Below are 21,190 nucleotides of genomic sequence, written 5' to 3'. Positions count from 1 at the left end.
ACCACATCTAAGATTGTAAACTGGGTCACAACAATCAGGAAGGAAGGAATTCATTTCTAAATACAGCTGGAAAAGTATTTGCATTAGGTCTCTGATTTTTCAGGTCTATGGTTTATTAAATACAATCATCTCTCTGTGTTGTTAAAACACAGGTCAGGGCCAGGTACAGTGGCTCTTCACTGTAATCCTACTACTTTTGTGAGGCTGAGGTGGGAGGGTCACTTGAGCCCAAGAGTTCAAGACCAGCCTAGGTAACATAGTGAGACCCCCGTCTCTACAAAAAAATACAAAAATTAGCCAGGCATGGCGGTGCATGCCTGTGGTCCCAGCTACTCAGGAAGCTGAAGTGGGAGGATCACTTTGGCCCGGGAGGTCAAGGCTGCAGTAAGCTGTGACGGTGCCATTGCACTTACACCTGTGTGACAGAGCAAAACAAACAAAACAACACAACACAGGTAAGCTCTGTCCTCAACCAGGAGGGTGTACCAGGGGTGGTATTTGAGTGTCCTTTAATCACCAGTCCACCATAAGATGGTTAAGTCACCCCAGACGTAGGTGCGTCACCCATGCCAAGCCACAGTCGTGACACCTGCTGAATAGGCTTCTCTCTAGTTCCATGCTTCCTCCCTGCTGCTAGGAGCAGACACGTTACAGAATTCCAGAGGGCTTTTAGAATCGCGAGGGAGGAGGAAACACCCTCAACGTGGCTGAATTTCCAGGCCAAGGGTGTTCCACCAAGGCTGCCTGGCAGTGAAGAAACAAGCCCCATGGAGGTCACCATGTCATCAGAGCCAGCAGGCCTTTCCCCGAGTACCAGGAACGCACTGGAGGGGAGGGAGAGGTGGAAGCAGAAAGCAGTGAGACTATTTTTCAAAGCTTTGGGCTTTCCTCAGAAAGCACAGCAATTGGAGCAAATTGTCCAAAACGTGAGAAAGATGAGAAAAGGGGCTTAATTATTATGGGCAAGTTCTTACAGCACTTTTATTTAAAAGGGGATCTGGGTAAAGGTAGGCATTAAAAATAAAGTCTAAAAATTAAAAACAAATCTTGCACATTTCCATGGCTATTTCCTGTGCTCTCACAGGATAACTGAGGCTTTGAAAACCCACAGCCCTGGAGCTGCCCCCCAGCCTCCTGAGACGACCCTGAAATGTGACCAGGCTGCCCCCAGCATGGAGTTTTGCACTCAGTGTCTGGCAAAGAAGCGAAAGGCTCCTTTACCCTCACACCCATCCTCTAGTCTGGACAACTGCAAAACTGCCTTAAATCAGTTTTGGGTACCCCTAATGGTACCCCTAATGGTACCCCTAATGGGAGATGAATGGCAGGCTGTACAGGATGGCATGGGGGGCTGTGGCAGTGAAACCCAAGCAAGTACTGTTGACAAAGCTGAGCAAAGAAGAGGAACTAGCCTGTGCTGCCTCCCCTCCCGTCCTGTCCCATCCTGTCCCAGCCTCCTCCTTAGAGGAACTTAAGAGTCCACTACTGTCAAGGAGAGGAAAGAACTGCCGCCCCAAAATGAGTTTGGTAATCCTGTGGTTCTTACTGTCCCGGAGTAGGTTCCCCCAGCCTCAGCCAGGCAGCATCTCCTGCACACTAGCTAGGGTTACACAAATGCAACTACTGAAAAGCGATTTCTCAACACTCCTCAGCTTCCTCCCTGGTACAAGCCACCATCATTTGTCACCTGGATAACTGCTATAGCGTCCCAATGTCTCCCAGTTTCAACCTTCACTCTTGCCCTACTGTCTCTTTTCCCCACAGCTGCCAGAGTGGCCCTTTCTTTCTCTTTTTTTTTTTTTTTTTTTGAGATGGAGTCTTGTTCTGTTGCCCAGGCTGGAGTGCAGTGGCGAGATCTTGGCTCACTGCAAGCTCCGCCTCCTGGGTTCACACCATTCTCCTGCCTCAACCTCCTGAGTAGCTGGGACTACAGGCACCTGCCACCACATCCAGCTAATTTTTTGTATTTTTATAGAGCCGGGGTTTCACCCTGTTAGCCAAGATGGTCTCGATCTCCTGATTTCGTGATCCGCCCGCCTTGGCCTCCCGAAGTGCTGGGATTACAGGCGTGAGCCACCGCGCCCGGCCCAGAGTGGCCTTTTCAAAATGGGGTCAGATCAAGTGACTCATCTGGTCAGCACCCACCAAGGGCATCTCATCTCACACCAAGTACCAGTTACAGTTCTTCCAAGCTCCCATTAGCTCTCAGACCTCACCTCCACTAACTCTCCTACTGGCTCACAGTGCTGCAACCATACCAGCCTCCTTACTATTCCACAAACCTGCCAGGCAAACATCTACCCCGGGACCTTTGCATTCACCTTCCTGTAAATTGTGTATGCCCATCTCCCTCAGCTCCTATAGATATCTGCTCGAATGTTCCCTTCTCAGTGAGACCCAATGGCTCCATTTAAAACTGGACCCTGCTGCTTCTTCCCTACTTTTCTACTTTTCCTCATAGCACGTGCCACTTACCACCTCTCAACATACTGTTTTATTATTGTATTTGTTTGTCTCCCCCACTAAAATATAGGTTCAACAAAGGCAGAAGGTTTTTTTTCATGGCAGAAAAGGCAGAATTTTTCCCCCACTGTCCATAAAAGTGCCTGGTACATAGTAAGTGCTTAAAAATATTTGTTGCATGCAGTAAAATCATCATTCAAATGTGAAGGAGAAATACTTTCTAAAATAAACAAAACTTGAGGGAATGTGTTACCAATGGAATCACCTTGCAAGAAATGCCCAAAGAAGTTCTTCAGAGAGAAGGGAAATGACATAGGTCAGAAACTCAGATCTTTGTAAAGAAAGTGCATTAGAGGAGAAATAAATGAAGGCACTAATTTAGGAGCTGTGACTATAGCAAAACAAAAACAGGTTTTACCAAGTACATGGCTTGATTGAAGGCACTTTCCATAATCATGTTCTGCTGATTACCTACTAGATACAGCTACTTTACAGAATAATTAAGACTGCAGGTTCAGGCCGGGTGCTGTGGCTCACACCTGTAATCCCAGCACTTTGGGAGGCTGAGGCGGGCGGATCACAAGGTCAGGAGATTGAGACTATCCTGGCTAACACAGTGAAAACCCCGTCTCTACTAAACATACAAAAAATTAGCTGGGCGTGGTGGCAGGCGCCTGTATTCCCAGCTACTAAGGAGGCTGAGGCAGGAGAATGGCATGAACCTGGGACATGGAGCTTGCAGTGAGCCAAGATCTCGCCACTGCACTTCAGCCTGGGGGACAGAGCGAGACTCTGTCTCAAAAAAACAAACAAACAAGCAAGCACAAAACCCACAGGAGCTTTCAGACCCTTTGAATACAAACACTTACATGTTGGGGATCAAACATGCAGCTTTAACAGATTTGTTCTTCCCCTAGGAGGAATGCATTCAGAATTCAAGAATCTGTGAAAAACATTTTTCTAAAAATGAAAAACAGGCTTGTTGAGGTGGATCACGTCTGTAATCCCAGCAGTTTGGGAGGCCAAGGTGGGAGGATAACTGGAGGCCAGGAGTTCAAGACCAGCCTGGGCAACATAACAAGACCCTCATCTGTACAAAAACCTTAAAAAATTAGCTGGGTACGATGGCTCATGCCTGTAGTCCCAGCCATGGGAGACTGAGGTGGGAGGGTCACTTCAGCCCAGGAGTTCGAGGCTGCAGTCAGCTATCATTGCACCCCTGTACTCCAGCCTGGGTGACAGAGCAAGACTGTCTCTTAAAAAAAAAAACCTTAAAAGATCACTGCAAGAAATATTGTTGTTCTACAAAGAAATGAAAAAGCAATTGTTGGCCAGGTGTGGTGGCTCACGCTTGCACTTTGGGAGGCTGAGGTGGGTGGATCACCTGAGATCAGGAGTTCGAGACCAGCCTGGCCAACATGGTGAAACCCCATGTCTACTAAAAATACAAACATTAGCTGGGCGTGGTGGCATGCGGTTGTAATCCCAGCTACTTGGGAGGCTGAGGGAGGAGAACCCAGGAGGCTTGGCTCCCACCTCTGACATTGTGATTTAGTTATTGAGGGGCATAATTTGGGCATAAGGATTATTTTACAAGCTCTCTAGGTGATCCTAATGTGAAGCAAATTTGGGAACAAATGGCTAAAAGGTCCTCAGGGTGGCAGACACAGTGGGGCCCGTAGTAGTGTTTGCACTGCCCTTTACACCTCTCAGGACCTGGGCATCCTATGCAGCTGGTGGTCCCAGTAGGCAGCAATAGCCTCTCTCGTCATTGTGTATACTCCAGGACCTCAGCACACAGCAGTAGGGTAACACACCAAGCCCCCTCTGTACCAAAATGCTGACTTCTTATTAGAGAGAAGGCGAGAAATCAACCTCCAATGTTTTACACTCAGAACCCAGTAACAACCTTGTAAGTCAAACTAAAATTAAAATAGCATATGTGCTTGGCCCAACACTATGCTGTAGAATGTGCATCCCCAAAGGGAACTTAGCTGAGCTGATGGGACATTTCTCATCCAACCTTGCAGCAGAACTGATAACAGGTGATGTGGTTGGCATCCCTCCTGAAGCCCAGGACGCAAAGCCAAGGATACTAAAGACAGGGAAGTCTTTCAGATGGAGGAGAGCAATTTTCAGAGGGTCCCACAGCCTATTCATAGCAAATGAGACTTTGAGGTCACCTAATCTGGTCTTGCAGCTGGGATCTTTGAGGACTACAGGAGTGGTGACTTGCCCAGGATCACACAGCCAGCCATTATAAGAGCCAGGCCAGAACTCCAGGCTATGATTCCCTACAATGTGGGGCCTGGTAACATTCATAATTAATTTAGAACAAGGGGCAGATAATGGTACATTAGATTTTTCCAGTGAGAGGAATTAAATAAGGAAGAATGAGCAAATTAGAAAAAGAAAGCCTGGAGAAGAGAATGAAGAACATGACTCTCATGTTAAATAACCAACACATCACACCCGGCCCTCCACCCCAGCTTCCACCTCCAGCCCTGCCAGCTGAAAACTGTCATTTTGGCAGTGCTTAAAACAAAGACTCTAGATAATTCCCCGGGGACTCCCCGGCAAGCTGCTGGGCCCACTTACCCTGTCGCACAACAGACATCAGCTGTACTCTCTCTTCGGCTGTGAGAGGACCTTTGACTGCAGTGCCGCTGCTCATTCAAGTGACCGAGATCCTCTCTAAGGCGCCCTCCCCCACACCCCCCGCCCCGCACAGCCCTCTGGACGCCTTGAAGGACAGAGCCGCAGCCTTATCCTAAAGAAAGGCATAGCTCTGACAAGAAAAGGCAATCCGGGAGCCTTTCCCTAGCCGTTTAAAATGAAACTCACCGTTCTTGCTCCCGTGAGCTGTTGCAAATAATCTTGAATCTCGTTAGTGTGGTTGGTGGCTGTGATATCGACAAATTCCAGAAGCCCTTGTTTGATAGGCAATTGACTGAGGATCTCTTGGGCCCTCCTGCAGTATGGGCAGGTGGGCTTGATGAACACAACCACCTTCCCAGGCTGGATTTTGCCGTTCACAAACTCTTGAGCCATGCCGTTGGGCTGCGGTCTCCCCGGGAGGAATCTTCAGTTGCAGATATTGCTTGGGGTATTGAGCCCCGACCCAGCCAGTTGGCTCCTATTTAATAAGGAACCTCCCTGGAGGCGGAGTTTGCCTGATAGCTTGCTCGAGTTTTAAAGGGACAGCTTCAAAGACATTTCCATCTGGTATACTTCACTAGTTAGCAATGCCTAGGAATGCAATACTTGCTATTTAATCGTTGGTAGCTATGAAAGACACTCTGGGTATCTTTGTTGTCCCTGGACATTTGGGGAGTGCCTGCCCATCGGCAATGATCAGAGTTTAGTCACCTCTGGGGAAGCATACATTGCTTACTCACAAAGGGGCTGAGGAGGCAGTGACTTCTTAGAGCAAATTCTTGTTTTACCTCTCGGAGATACAGTTGTATTTTAAAATGCAAACAGAATCACTTAAGAAACAGAACACTTTGAAATCTCTTTAGAGGAAGTGAAATTGAAACTGTGACTTTGCACTCCTTATGAAGGTCGCTGTCAGAGCGTTTTGCTTGGACTGTATGGTGGGTGTTTGTTGTTGTGATCTTTTTAATGGAATTCATTCTCAGTATTTAAAAATCTGGAGGTCTCACAAAACAATGTGGACTTACAACTTCTCTCTGAAAAGTCAGGTCGGGCAATACAGAGCTTGCATCTTTTAGTGCAAGCTGCTGGGGCTGACAGCTGATGTCCCCTTTGTATAGGGCAAGTAGTGGCTTTGGTTTGCCACAGGTAACAATGACAGGCCCATGCCTGAGACACCGGCTTCACCCCATAACCATTTGAATTGGTAACCCTTGAATAGCAGTTTAATAGGGAGTCAAATTCCAACACAATCCCTGATACAAAACTACAGATGAAATGAGAATCTGTTTTTTCTGGTTGACCTTCTGTTTGTGACTCTGCTTTTACTGTTTGTGAGGGGAAGTAGTGTTGTCACTCAGACACCACATTCACTTAAAGTGTTATTAAAACACGAGTTGCACCAGTAGGAAATCTTTCGCTCTTCGCCAGGGTGCCCGTTCTCCTTATCCCGCGGAGCACAGTCTTCTACTCTTGGGTCTAGTTCCGGCCCCCTCTAGCGTATCGTAGCTTAAATAAACAAATCATGGAAAAACCATGCCCTTTAAACGTGAATCATCCTTTCCACAGGAAGCTAGCTTTACGGTGAAACCGGAGTATCTTCAAAGAGGCAGGGCCAAGGCCACAGCTGGACACCACCACTGCCACGTGCGAGGAATCCCAATCAAACTGTGATCAAGGGAAGGGAAGAAAATCCACTCCCGGAAGCAGCTTTTTACTGTGACTCTCATCGTTAATAAAATTAAAATAGCAAAATGAAAGTCAGATTCTGAGTCACGGAGGGGGAGCTAAGTGACAGCTCTGTCCAGAGAAAAGGATGGGGCTGGCAGGCCCCTCGGCGCGGTCAGGGCCCTGGACTTCCCACTTCCCTCCAGAGGAGGCTCCGCCACAGAGTCTGACTCTCCTCTCTTTTTTTAGTCTTTTACCTCCGAACCCTGTGGCCAGGCTCCTTCCAGAGACCCCCGCCAGGAGGTCCAGGGTCTCTTTTAGGGTCTTCAGGGCTGCTGCCTTAGGTTCCCTCAGCCTGAGGTTTTTCCGCACGACTTGCACCTGCTACTCACTCAGAGCCTTTCTCTTCTCCCATCTGTGGTTGGCTCCTCCCTTCCTGCTGCCTCTTCCTCAGTCTGCCACTGTGTTCAAGTTAAAAGCCACCACCACCACCATCGCCACCACCACTCTCCATTTCCTGCTTTCCTGCCTCTGCCTTTTCATGAAATTTACTGTCTGTACCTTTCTCACCTCCATTCTCTCATTTTGTTGCAATCTGACCTTGTCAACCATTCTGCTGAATTGTTGGCCGACACCAATCATGGCCTCTATGTCGCCAAATAACCATTTAGCTAGGTATCCTGACCTTTTGCAATTAGTCACCTGCCCCAAACCTGGGGTAGAGGCTGGGGTCCAGGGAGACTATTGTCTGCCTCTCACTCAGTCCCAGGGACTGCCTGGTGTCTGAAGCCTTAGGACATAAGGCATAAGCTAAAGAAGGTATTTTTTTTTTTTTTGAGGCATCATGTGGAACATGGGTGACAAAGAGATGGCAAAGAGGGTGTGTCCTCTCCATTTCTCAGAAAATGCTGTGGCTTCAACTCAGTGAAAAATGACGAGCATAGAAGCCTCTGCTGCATTGTATAGCAGGAGCTGAAACCCAGCATGGACCTCAGGGCATCTCAATGGGAAGCCGCCATGGGGGCTGCAGATGCCTCAAGTGCTGTAGATGGAAAGAGGGTGTGCGCGTGGACTAACACATGTGGACTCTCCTTCGGCTTGTGTGAGACATCCCCAGGGACTCCCAGAAAATACACCTTGGAGGGCAGGAAGTGAGGGCATTTTTTAGGGGAAAATCAGTCCTGCTGTGCAGATGGTTGGCAACAAGCTAGTGAAATATGTGTGGTTACTCTTAATGTGACTTCATTTGTACTCACAGGCTGATGAGGGCTGCAAAAAATGTGGCCACAAATGAACATTCTTTAGGTTTTTTCCTTACTTATTCACTGTGCAGGGTTTGACCTTGGAGATCCCTGCAGGCCCCTGGAAGTTCTCCTCTTCCCAATGCCCATTGCAGCATGATCTTTTTGCTCTATCTGGATATTGTCTCAGTCTCTTTGTTAAGAATTTTGCCTACACATATGGTCTATCTTGGGGCTTGATCTTCCCGCTTTGTACACACCTATTCCTTGAGAGGTTGTCAGCTTTTTACTTATGAGCATCACATATTTTTCTTTATCTGGACCTCTCTCCTAAGCTTCAGGGATGGCTATCTCATTGCCTACTGAAAAGACCCACCTGGGGATTCCTTAAGCCTCTCAGCCTCTAGGGAACCAAAACTGAATCTCCCCTGAAGCCACCCTCTTTCCTCCATAACTGCTCAGTGAGCCTGCATGCACCTTCATGTACCTTTGCAGCTAGGGCGGAAACCTGGCAGGCATCTGTGCTACCCTCTGCTTTTACTTATGCACAGTGGCCAAACCCTACCAAGTCTGCCCCCTGAGTGCCTCCCTGGTCTGAACACCTGACTGCTCCCATTGGTCCAGCCCTCATTAGTTCTTCACTCCCTCTTGTAGCACTTCCACCCTCGCCTTGCTGCCTACTCCACACTGCTGCTGGGGCAATCTTTAAAAATACACACCCTATCTTGTTCCATGTTAAAACTAGTCCATGGGCTGGGCACGGTGGCTCATGCCTGTAATCCCAACACTTTGGGAGGCCAAGGTGGGCGGATCACGAGGTCAGGAGTTTGAGACCAGTCTGGCCAATATGGTGAAACCCCATCTCTACTAAAAGTACAAAAGTTAGCTGGGTGTGGTGGTGTGTGCCTGTAGTCCCAGCTCTTCGGGATGCTGAGGCAGAAGAAGCTCTTGAACCAGGGAGGCAGAGGTTGCAGTGAGCCGAGATCGTGCCACCACACTGGGCGACAGAGCAAGACTCCATCTCAAAAAACAAACAAAAAACTAGTCCATGTTTCCCCAGGACAAAATCCAGATTTCCTTGTGGGGATGTGGCCCTATGTGATGGGTCCTTGCTGCCCTGTTCACCATATCCCAGCCTCACCCCAACATTTTAGAGACAGGAGGCAGCCAACGGTCCCTGGTAAAACCCTGCCTCCAAGTCTAAAACAACCTAAGGCTGAAAAACTGGATTGCTGTCCTAGCACTTTGGGAGGCCGAGGCAGGTGGATCACCTGAGGTCAGGAGTTAAAGACCAGCCTGGCCAACATGGTGAAACCCCATCTCTACTAAAAATACAAAAAAATTAGCTGGGCGTGGTGGTGGGTGCCTGTAATCCCAGCTACTTGGGAGGCTGAGGCAGGAGAATTGCTTCAACCCAGGAGGCGGAGGTTGCAGTGAGCCGAGATCTTGCCATTGCACTCTGGCCTGGGCTACGAGAGCAAAAGTCTGTCTCAAAAATACCAGAAACAAAGACAAAACACTGGACAGCTGGTCCCGGATGATGCCTGCCCTTTCCCGACTGATTCTTTCTGAATAATGTCCACCTGTGCACTGGGAAGATGGAGTGGAACCTTGGGAAGTTTGCACCGTTTGCAGCGAGGAAGAGCCTGGCCTCTCCTGTTCCTGTGTGCTGACCTGGAACTCAATCTGTGACCTGGGAAACCTGCTATCAGGACTGTCTCTTGCTTTGCTGAGTTATTTTTCCTTTTTCCTTTTCATCCAATAAACTCCATTTTCCTCAACCTTTCTATGTGTCCGCAAGCCCAATCTTTCCTGGTCGTGTGACAAGAGCCCAGTTTTACCTGAACTAAGGGGAAAGTTCTGCAACAATTTCTCCTTTGCTCCAACTGTGTGGACTCTGAGCCCCTTCCTCACTGCTGCCACTCACACTTGGGACCTGTTGCTCCCTGTGCCCAGGGTGCCCTTCCTCTTGTTTCTGTGTGGCTGACTCCTGCTGGCCCAAAGGGATCCAGATCAGGATGGTGTGTTAGCACCTCTAAGAAGTACCCCAAAACACACACCTCTTTCCCCCATGGGATGGGTGCCCCTCCATGGAGGTCACGTGTCATACTGTGCCGTGACTCATCACATGTCATTGTTCCTTTGTATTAATTTTCTGTGACCTATAGTGAGTTCCTTGAGGGCAGGGAAAGGACTTTTATCTCTGCATTACCACAGCCCACACTGGTTCTTATCCATCCATCCATCCCATCCATCCAACAGACATTTATTAATCAACTACTCTCAGCCAAACACAAACATCCATGATACAGCCCCAGGTCTTAGGAGTTTACAGTTTAGTGGGCGATATAAACATGGAAAATGGACTGTTCGAAAGTATTCTAGTTACCAGAAATGTATATGGGCATTAGGTTAACCAAAGCGAGTAGTCATTCCCACCTGGAGGTTGGCTGGGGAAAGGGCCCATATCAAAGGAGATCCAGGCTGAATCTTGAGGGATAAGAAGAAGCTTGTGAGTGTACAAGGAAGGGAAGGGCATTTCAGGCAGAGGGAGTAGGAAGAAGAAGAACAACATAAACAGTGCTCAACATGGAACATGAATAGAGCATTGGGGTTTGAGTGGGGAGAGGAGAGAGAGACAACTGGAGAGCAGGCAGAGAACAGGGGAACTTTACCACATTGCAGAGGGAGGACTTCACACACAGATACTGAGGAGCTGGAACAGGTATACTTTACACATGGATAGATTTGTAGTCAAATGGTTGATGTATTAGTGACGGTGTCACATCTCCCAAGTCACACAGTGAGTACCTAAATGCAGTTTGATCACAGAAAGGCTGTAATGAGTGACAGGAAAGCTTTGGAGCTGGCAAAACTTTCAGGGTCACGAGGGGACCAGTCTTGGCTTCCACAAGGCTTGAAGTGGTACAAAGGGGCGGTTCAGGGGGTGGTGGGCTGCCATTGCTCCAGCTGCCCTCAAGGCTGCTACACTAAGCATGGCTGCCCACGTGGCCCCCTAGGCATGCTGCTGTGGAGGCTCAGGTGAGAGAGCCTTAGTACCAGCCATCCTTTCCAACCTCAGACAATGAAGGTTCTGGTTTGGGGCCGTGCCTTGTTTTCAGAGTCTAATTCTTTAGGAAGCTCTCTCTGGCCCTCTCCAGATTTGACTGCGGGGATCACTGACTCTGGCTCTAACTGCAGTCTCTCTGGCCAGATGTTTCCTTGCCTTCTACCTCTATGTGGGGCTGTGTGATACTGAACTCAGTAACACTGACAGCTACCATTTACTGTGTACCTACTGTGTGCTGGGCTCAGTGCTAAGAGCTTTATATGCATGATCTCTAATCACCACAGCAACTTTGAAAAGTTGATATTTTGGATCCCAAACTGACTGGAAGAATAAGGAACGTCTTCCTAACTTGAGGGACTTGAAGTTCAACCAAGGTCAGGACTACAGGCTGCCTCCCTACAGGCTCTGCCATACATTTGGAAAGTCTCTCTTGTTGCCCCGTCTCTGCAAACAACCATGTCCAGAGGAAATGGGAAAATGTTATTCTAAAGTTTTCCCACAGGAAACCTCACCTTGTGTTATTGATTAAATTGCATCACAGGCTAATTCCTGACCCAGAGACTAGCAAAAGGACTGGAGTGACCACCACTTTTGGAGAAAATGAGGCCCATTGCTGGATTGGAAATGGTTTGACTTCTAAAGGGAGAGCTCTGATGGGGAGAAGTAGATTCCTTAACAAACAGGAATTCCCTAGGAAGGAAGAAGAGAAAAATGGTTGTGGGGTAGGCAACCAACTGCGTTCATTGCCAACTCCTAGCCCAAACTTCTTAGAACGAGTGAGCCACCAATGGGAACTTTATCTTGCTTAGACAGACAAAACTGAAAACGCTAAATAAAAGGTGGGGCTTGTGCTGTTGAGAAGAAGGTTTTATCTACTCCAGGCCTAAATGTTTTTCAATGAGGTTATCGAAATGATATTTATTTAACAAATAAATATCCCATTACTGTAGGTATCAGTACCTGCCATTTGCAGGTAAGAAAACAGACAGAGGAAGGTTAGGAGACTTTGTCCTGGGCTTCCCAGCAAGGAAGAGGCAGATGTGGGATTCAAGCTCAGGTGTCGGGTCCAAAGCAGATGCTCTCTCTGCTGCTCTACAGAGCAAATTCCAAGGTCTTAAAGGAAGGATAACACAAGCCTGAAAGGGGTCCCGAAGACCATCTACTCTAACCCCCTCATGAGCTTGCCTCCATGCCATGGCATTTTCCCACTGAGCGCTTGTCCAGCCTCCCCTTGAGCCCCTCCATGGAACAGGCAGGAATTCACATCTATGAAAAGAATGCTGAGTGTCCCTCATGGAGTGGGAGTCCACTCCTCAGGGAAACTGTGTGCCTGCACCCAAGGCACACACAACTTTCAAGTAAGAGGGAACATGTCATAGTGTCATTCAGGATCTCAGATCCAGGATCAGGGAGAGGCAGCACCTGTGTGTAAGACATCATATGAGATAGAATCACAGCCTTGCTTGTGAGAAAGAAAAAGAGTGGTCCCAAACAGAAGTGAATTGAAATTCACATTGCAAGGCTTTTCTGAAAACACACCTGAGCACATTTCTGTTTGAAATCTATTTGTGATGTTTCTACCAGCTAGTGGTCTGTCTGAGCACCAGCTCCTTCCTAAGCTAGGCTTACTCCACACAGCTGATGGAGGCTCAGCAGTGCTTAACTAGGCCTGTCCTAAACTCACGCCACAACTAAAATGAGACATTCCTGTTATCATCTTATTCCTAGTCAAACTTTTATCTGGATAATTCTTTTTGTCTATACACATTCAACCCCCAAACAATCTATGAACTGGATATCTTTTTGTTGTAAATAAAAAAATAAAACATTGACAAGTGTTCAACTTAAATACTCCTTGAAGGGGCACTAATTAGAAATATATCAATATAATGAAATACTTTAAAATGTTTTTTAAGAGGCAGAATTAAGTCGGTTGATATGAAATAACATATCTCTAAGATGTTATTAAGATATTGATTAAGACATTATTAAGATATGTTATTAAGATGCAGCACAGTGACATCAGTATGCTAGCTACCATTTATGTTAAAAAAAACGGTATATCGAGTGGGACTTTCTTGTTCGTTAGAGTAGAATTAGAAGGGCAAAGCTGAGGACTATGAAGGATAAATAATGCACCTTGTATAGAAAGCCACCAACAACAGGCCAGAATTCCTTTCCAGGGTTTTCTTAAAAGATGAAACAACTGACCTTGCAGCTATCAGCACACACTCCCCACCTTCCCACCCGAGTTGGCCTAGTAACGAGTGTTGGAGTTTTTCCTTTCCCACCATGCCCTGCTGCAAGCCACATGAAATGGGCCCCAAGAGAAACATCATTAAAGATTGGAGTTTACTTGCAAGAAGAAGAGGCTGGTGCCTCATTTACCAGTTGGTCAGCTGCTTAGGTATAGTTGATGCATTGATCTGCCCTGTTCCTGCTGAGCAGGGGCAAAGAACCTTGGGAGAAACGGCAGAGTCTGGCTTGAAAGGGACATGTGAGTCTCCCATGGGTAAGTGGACACCATGGAAGGGGACAGTCTTGAGTTGTCTTGTTTCCTGTCACTGCGCAAGGAGACCCAAGCATAAGAGGCTGTGGGGTGTACACAGAGGCAGAGGTTGAAGGGGCTGGAAGAGGTCAACCTGCAGCTGGATCTGCCACATTGGGGAAGCCATGTGTGTGAGAGAGCCTCTCTGAAGAACTTACCTGCTAGCCTCTAAGAGCCTGTTTTACGGTGCCAGACATTCAGATGGCTAGTATTGGTCAGTGAGGCCATGAGCATTCACAGAGAAAGAACCATAACGCAGGAAGTTCAGTAAGGAGACAGTTACCCTCCCTCCCCATTGCCTCTCTCAGTCCCCAACTTTGATAAAGGATGGGCAGAAGCTGTCATTGAACCTGATCATGACTCATCCCTCTCTACTCCAAGAGGAAAAGTGAGGGGACAGGAGTAAAAGACAGATATGCCGCTTGCTCACTGCAGGTGCCCCCAGGTCATGATGGGGGTGGATGGTTTGAGTAGATATGATCATAATTTTAGACTAGATTAGACTAGAATTTTTAACAGCTAAAAGCGAGAAGAAAGCTATGGGACCCCTTCATTTTCTGCCTCCCTCATAGGGATGGGAGATTGGACAGAGCACTGTTGTAAGTTGTGATCAGTTAAAACCCCCCTCCTACATTTTAGGTTAGTTTCCCACAGCTCCATATATGTGGATATGGGCAGACTACCTCTGGAAGTATAGAGAAGAAATGAGGATATGCCTCTTGAAGAATGACTTGCAGACTGACCGCAGGCCAGATATACTTCCTGCATATCTTTTGTGCTGGTTTTTGTTTGCTTGTTATCACATCTAAACATTACAAAATAGGCAGAAGGCATGCCAAAGCAGTGAGAGGGAACAGGGAGGATGAAAAAAATGGAGACAGGACCCTTATAGCTCAGAGAAAATCAACTAAATTTATCTCTTTAAGGCAACACGTTCACACTGAGGTGCAAAACTCAAATCTATTATTTGTCCCAAAAGGAGTGGGTAGAGGGGTGATGGGAGCTACTCTGCACTCGGTTTGGTCCTGAGGGGCAGAGGAAGTGAGGATAAATGAGGATACTTCCAGACAAGTTGCATGCTACAATTGGCCTATCCAGTTGGCAGGAGACAGAAGAGACACTGGGATGCACACAGCCTTCCACCTGCCTGCCCTCTGCCTAAAGGAGTCTCTTACCCATATCCTGGGTCATGAGAGCATTCCAGAAAGTGGAACCTGACCCTGGCCTTCCCCACCAGACCACCTGCAAAGGAAAACTCGCCAGATTCAAGTATGAGTAGTCAGAAAGTGCCATCACGAGATCTGCGTACAGATAACAACAGAGGAAAGGGGTCTGGGACAGGGATAGAAGAAACATCACCATGGTATTACAGATGCATGTACAGGATTCTCCCTGTGACGCTGTTTGTAATAAGGATAATAATAATAACTTTAAAACTTGAGAATGGCCTAAATATCCATGAATAGGGAACTAATTATACAAATCATGGTACATCTATATAACTAGTTCTTTTGAAGCCTATTTTGTGTAATATTTGTACGTGATAACAAGCAACCAAAAACCAGCACGAAAGGTATGCAGGAAGTATGCCTGACCTGGGGTCAGTCTGCAAGGCATTCCTCAGGAGGCTTTTCCTCACTCCTTCTGTATCTTTCCAGAGATAGTCTGCCCATATCCACAAAATCATGAGTTCTGTCTGTACATGCTAATATGGAAAGATATTCAAGATATATAAATCAGTTTAAGTGACTTATTAAATAGGCAACATATAAACATAGTATAAAATCCTAATACAAAAGAGTATACAGTGCAAAGCAAGTTGCTCTTTTTTAAAAAACCACAAACATGTTTATTCCTCTAAAAACAGTACACCATCTTTCCAGTTTTCAAAATGTTATTATCAATTATCTGCAGATTACTCTCATTAATCTGATTTTTACAAATCTCAGACAGAGCAGAGCAATTCACCAGCACCATTATCAAGCGAGCTACATATCTATTCTTTACCAAAGCAAGGAGACACTTAAGATCAAGTCAAGAGAAGAGCTTTCAGTGTTTACAGAAGGGTAACTCACATCCATTTGTCATACATTTCAGGGTCCCATATCCCCCTTTTAAATTGTCTAACTCCTAACCCAGTTTATTTTTATAGTCTGAAAACAAGGTGTCACCCAAGTGAGATATTCCTTCAGAACACTGTTGAAAATGAATCAAACATGGAGATCCCCCAGATCTCTGTTCTCAAGTGTTAAAAATATTTTATATTAGCACACAGAATATCCTTAGATATATTCCTTTATGTTCTAAAGAGTTTGTGTTTCTCCCTTTTTTGATGATGTTCTCAATTTCTTCCGAGATCTTTCCTGTATAGTCATTTGGTTCTACTGCTTTTAACTTCTCTTGATACTCCAGTGGCAAACCATTTTTTTTGCACCCATGCAAATAATCTTTTTGTACTGTGAAGACAGAGGAGCACTTTCGTAATTTGTCATCAGATAACTTTGACAGGTTAGTTCTCTTTCTTCTTGAGTTGAAACTTTAACTTCTATTACAATATATTTTCCTTTTTTTTTTTTTTTTAAGACGGAGTCTCGCTCTGTAGCCAGGCTGGAGTGCCGTGGCGCAGTCTCGGCTCACTGCAACCTCTGCCTTCCGAATTCAAGCCGTTCTCCTGCCTCAGCCTCCTGGGTAACTGGGATTACAGGTGTGCGCCACCTCGCCCAGCTAAGTTTTGTATTTGTAGTAGAGACGGAGTTTCACCATGATGGCCTGGATGGTCTCGATCTGCAGGCGGGCCACACAAAAGAACGCCGCTGAGGGGTTTCGGAGGTGGATACTCTCCTCAGCAGGTTGCTGCCGTAGGCGAAGTACAGAAAACTGTCCTCATCCGGGCCCGGGACATCCCTGCAGCCCAAGTTCGCCATGTCCCACTGCTGCCTGCACGGGAACCTGGAGCAGAGCTGTGGGGAGCCGCCAGAGAGCGCAGCGCGGCGGCCCAGGACCCCGGCCCAGTGACTGCCTCGCCGCCGCCTCCAGCACGTTGCTCTTTTACCTCATTCCTCATCAGTTCAGATCTTCTCACCAGGGGCAACCCCTATTTTTGAATTCTTGTGCCAGGAGATGTTATTAAATTTTTTTAAAAAGGTCAGACCAGTGTATGATTCCATATGTGTAAAATTTAGAAGATTACATATATATTTGCAGGTGTGGGTATATGTACAATATATATAATATGTTATACATATACACAATACAATATATAAAATCAATATATATTATTTTTTCTAAAAAGGGACTGATGACTCTATTAATTAATTAATAATTTCCCCATCAGTCAGATGAGGAAGGGGTTTTTATTTTCCATCTTTCTTCATTGACGATTTACCATACGCACTTTCACTTGTGTGTTTAATCTTTTTATTTATTTAAAATAGGTACTGGGATGTAGGGGGTGGAGAAACCAGTTTGGACTAGACTTTATTTTTTTTTTATTTTTTATTTTTTTTGAGACGGAGTCTTGCTCTGCCGCCCAGGCTGGAGTGCAGTGGTCGGCTCTCAGCTCACTGCAAGCTCCGCCTCCCGGGTTTACGCCATTCTCCTGCCTCAGCCTCCCGAGTAGCTGGGACTACAGGCGCCCGCCTCGTCGCCCGGCTAGTTTTTTGTATTTTTTTAGTAGAGACGGGGTTTCACCGTATTAGCCAGGATGGTCTCCATCTCCTGACCTCGTGATCCGCCCGTCTCGGCCTCCCAAAGTGCTGGGATTACAGGCTTGAGCCACCGCACCCGGCCTGGACTAGACTTTAAAGAACAGTGGCAGAAGGATATGAGATACAATAATAACCTGAGGGAATAGCAGTGTTGAGAAAAAGCATCTTTCATTTAAGGGAACCTTGACTAGATTTGTTTTATTTTTTCCTATTGTAGAGGAAGCAACTAGTTGACGGGGGAAAATATGAGAGAGAGAGAGACAGGGAGAGAAAAAGAGGATGCTTGACGGAGCAAAGTCACCAACAGTACTGGAGGAGGGGACAGAGGGCCAGGCAGTGGGGCTGACCTCAGAGAAGACAGGTGCACCTTTGGAGGGTGCCCCAGATGGGGGCGGGGAGGGGACAGACAAGGAGGGTGCTGAGGCTGAGGATGGGCAAGCTAACTGGCCACAGTGCAAGCCCAAGGGGACAAGGGATTCCAGACTCTGGACACATGGCCGAAATAGCCAACTGTGGGTTCCTGGCTACAGGGGAGGTGAGTGGAGCCAGTAGAAGAAGATGAGAGAGCAGAGTGGGGAGGCACTAAGTCAAGATGAAGATGAAAAACTGGTTCAGTGCCAGGGTTTAAAAAAAAATAATATTTTTAAAAGGTTATGCTCAATGACAGGAAATTCAGGCTCTGCGTGACAGGAAATTCAGTAGGCACTTGGTGGGCTGCATGACTGAATTTGTGTAGCAATGTCAGAAATGCTGAAACAAAACAATAAAAGTTTTTAAAAAAATACTTTCAAGCTTTTGGGAAACATAATTTTGATTAACATGATCCCACAATTAAATGTAGTCTATTTAATTAGGGAGGCAGTACTTCTGGAGGAAAACAAATTGCCTAGGCTGTCAATTTAGCAATGCAACAAACATGAAATCAATAGTTTATTAATATCAGGTATATGGGTATATACTTGCCTTATACAGAAGAGTTACAGTCACACACCTGGTTGCAAAGAAATTAAACATGAGCTGAGATGCTCAAAGGAAATGAATCACTTAGGGATAGAGCATCTTCAATTAGAAAGGACAGTTTGTCCGACCCAGAAACAATCTCTGGGCTCATGTGTAGCTGGAACTGTCACTTGGAATGACTTGTCAAAAGAGCTTGAGGTAAAACTAAAGCTGAAACTGAAAGGTAAAACTCTGAGCTAATAATAACTATTGACCCATATCACCAGAAAGTTTAGGAAAGGAATCAAGAGGAAACAATAGCCACTTAGCCCTTCCTCATCCAAGAATCCTTTCTGCCATTCCTTTCCATCCAGCACTTTGTCCCTGTGTAGTAACTTTCGGCTTTCACATTTCATTACTCCTCCGCAGAATATGAGGTTCAATTATAGGACTCTCACACAGATAGATGAGAAGTGTACTTGCGACAAAATGTTCTCCAGTGGGCTTCTGGCTAATATATTTTTGGCACATCCAAATTATGAAAGAGGATGCAATTGTTGATAAAACCAAGGAAGGAATGTATGTGCTGAGTATTCTGTGTCTAAAGTCAAAGTGGGCTGGGTGCAGTGGCTCACGCCTGTAATCTCAACACTTTGGGGGACCGAGGTGGGTGGATCATTTGAGGTCAGCCTGGCCAACATGGTGAAACCCAGTGAGTTTGAGATCAGCCTGGCCAACATGGTGAAACCCCATCTCTACCAAAAAACACAAAACTTAGCTGGGTATGGTGGCATGTGCCTGTAATCCCAGCTACTTGGGAGGCTGAGGCAAGAGAATCACTTGAAACTGGGAGGTGGAAGTTGCAGTGAACTGAGATTGCAGCACTGCACTCCAGCCTGGGTGATAGAGTGAGACTCCATCTCAAAACAAAACAAAACAAGAAGAAAACAAACAATAACAACAACAAAAAAAACTCACAAAAAACCAAAAACAAAGTGCAGAACCATGTGTGTAGGACAATCTCTTTTTTATGAATATAACAATCTAGGATATGAAAGCATTATATACGTGTGTGTATGGTTATATATGAATGAGATAGAGCTGTATATCCTAACATGAAACATTTCCAAGCGAAAAACATACTAAGTTTGTTACTTTGCAAAGTAATATCTACATCTAAAAAATGAAAAATAAAAAATTACACATGCATAGATGCATGTTCTGTGCAGTGTGGGTGCCTAGACATGGGACTGGGAGGAGGCATAGCCAGCCGCGGGCAGTGCGACCTTGAGCAGGAGTGAACTGGAGCAGGATGGCGCGGGTTTTCAGCTTTCCTCTGTAGGCTTCTATATTATTTGAAACTTATACAGTCAGGATATATTCCTATATGACTTATGTAAGAAAATAAAGAGAAACAGTAAGCACCAAAAATGAAAAGTACATAATCAACTCTTCGAGGCCTTCATGGGAAACTGGAGAACCAGACAGGAGTTAATACGAACATGAAACACCTCCAGGTCTACTAATCATGACCACCCTGGGAAAGAGGGGACGGAGGGTTTGGTAGTCGTGGCAGACCCAAGTATCTTGCTTCTGCAGATTTGAGGAATACCAGAGAAATGTGGAGAGACTGAGCTTGCAAGTCCATCTCAAAAGGTCTTTGCCCTTCAGCAGTGACATGGCAGTGGGGAGGAAGGAAGAAAACAGGCTGTCTCTGTGTGACTGGTGATGCCTAAGGGGCTGGAGCATGAGATGGCCCCCAGGCCCTGTGCCATAACTGACATGCAGGAATAGGCGTTGGCACTGGCGAGAGCCAGTCTGCGTATGACAGAAGCAGCAGATGATCAGAAATGGAGGGGGCTTTCTGACAATGACACCATCATCCCATGGGGAAGGAACATCTGACTCTTGGCTCACACTAAGATGCTGCCAGAGCAGCTGGTCTCAAAGGGCAAAACAACAGCCCCAGATAGAAAGTCTTCACGACGCAGCCTCTGAGGTCCTTCTGTTCAAGGTAAGACCCCTGCTTGCCTGGCTCTATCTGGATTGTTGAAAATACTCAAGCACAGGGCAAGCTGAGGAAGGGGCGTGTGGAGGGAGGTGGGTGGTGGCAACAAGTCAGTCTTCTGAATCCCCTATCAAAAATCTGGGAAAGATAACTTTTTACAATGAGGGTTGGAAACACTGACGCAGAGGATACTGACTGGGGAGGTTTGGAGCCAACCATGGGACCAGGTCTGTGCATTACAATAGAACCAACACGGCAACCTGGAGTCATACAGGCTAATCTAAACCAGCCTGACGGATCCCCATGTCCTTCCCAGGCCTTCACTGCTCCAAGAGTAACCAGTCACTTGTCTCAGTAGCAGGAAGGAAGTCATTGACCTCACAGCAAGTGAAGCTGGTGAAAGAACAGAAGAGAGGTGAGAATCTCCACAACGAGGGGAGGGCAGCATGGAAGAGGGAGTCCAGGCCCTGCCAGCTGAGGAGATGGTGACATAAGGCACAGCTGTGGAAACCCTGGGCCACCACTCTGCAGCATCCCCAAAGCCTGCTGTGGTACTCTGTGGCTGCCCTCTGCATCCCGTCTGGCTACCAAGGCAAAAGGGTCTCAGCTGTTTAGGCTAGTACTAGCCATGCTCCCTCTAACGCCTAAGTGAGGGTTCCTGAGGCCTTCACTTCAGCATCTGGGATACCACAAGGGGGTGCCAGGAGGGGAAGAGGCCCTAAACATGAGCAGGGGATTTTGGCATCCAAATGTGTTGGCCTGGAGACTGTGAGGAACATAGAAACTTGGAGAACACACAGCAGGTGTTGGTGTGAGGCTGGGTGATGCGAAAATGGAGACTGGGGTTGGGAAACCAACTCATGGTACAGAGGAAACACAATACTGTAGGCC

General features: G+C 46.6%; 1 protein-coding gene and 1 pseudogene across 7 annotated transcripts in view; both read right to left on the bottom strand.

Moving 5' to 3' along the window:
• The window catches only part of GLRX (glutaredoxin), a 44,084-nt gene extending 38,232 nt beyond the window's left edge, over nt 1-5,852 (bottom strand). For 6 of the 7 annotated variants that reach the window (XM_033179081.1, XM_033179077.1, XM_033179079.1 and 3 more), the window contains exon 1: nt 5,308-5,720. In XM_033179081.1, coding sequence (XP_033034972.1) covers nt 5,308-5,514 — 207 coding nt within the window. In that variant the 5' untranslated portion in view covers nt 5,515-5,720. Of the gene's footprint in view, nt 1-5,307 lie in introns of all 7 variants that reach the window. The other variant, XM_033179076.1, reaches the window with a different exon arrangement.
• A 10,032-nt stretch (nt 5,853-15,884) lies between these two features.
• Nucleotides 15,885-16,569, bottom strand: LOC117064429 (annotated as a pseudogene).
• Nucleotides 16,570-21,190: the final 4,621 nt, after the last annotated feature.

This window comes from Trachypithecus francoisi, unplaced genomic scaffold (genome assembly GCF_009764315.1).
Source record: "Trachypithecus francoisi isolate TF-2019V2 unplaced genomic scaffold, Tfra_2.0 Lachesis_group2, whole genome shotgun sequence".
NCBI lineage: Eukaryota > Metazoa > Chordata > Mammalia > Primates > Cercopithecidae > Trachypithecus > Trachypithecus francoisi.
Note: the sequence above shows the minus strand (reverse complement) of the source record. Positions and strands in the feature narration are given on the sequence as shown.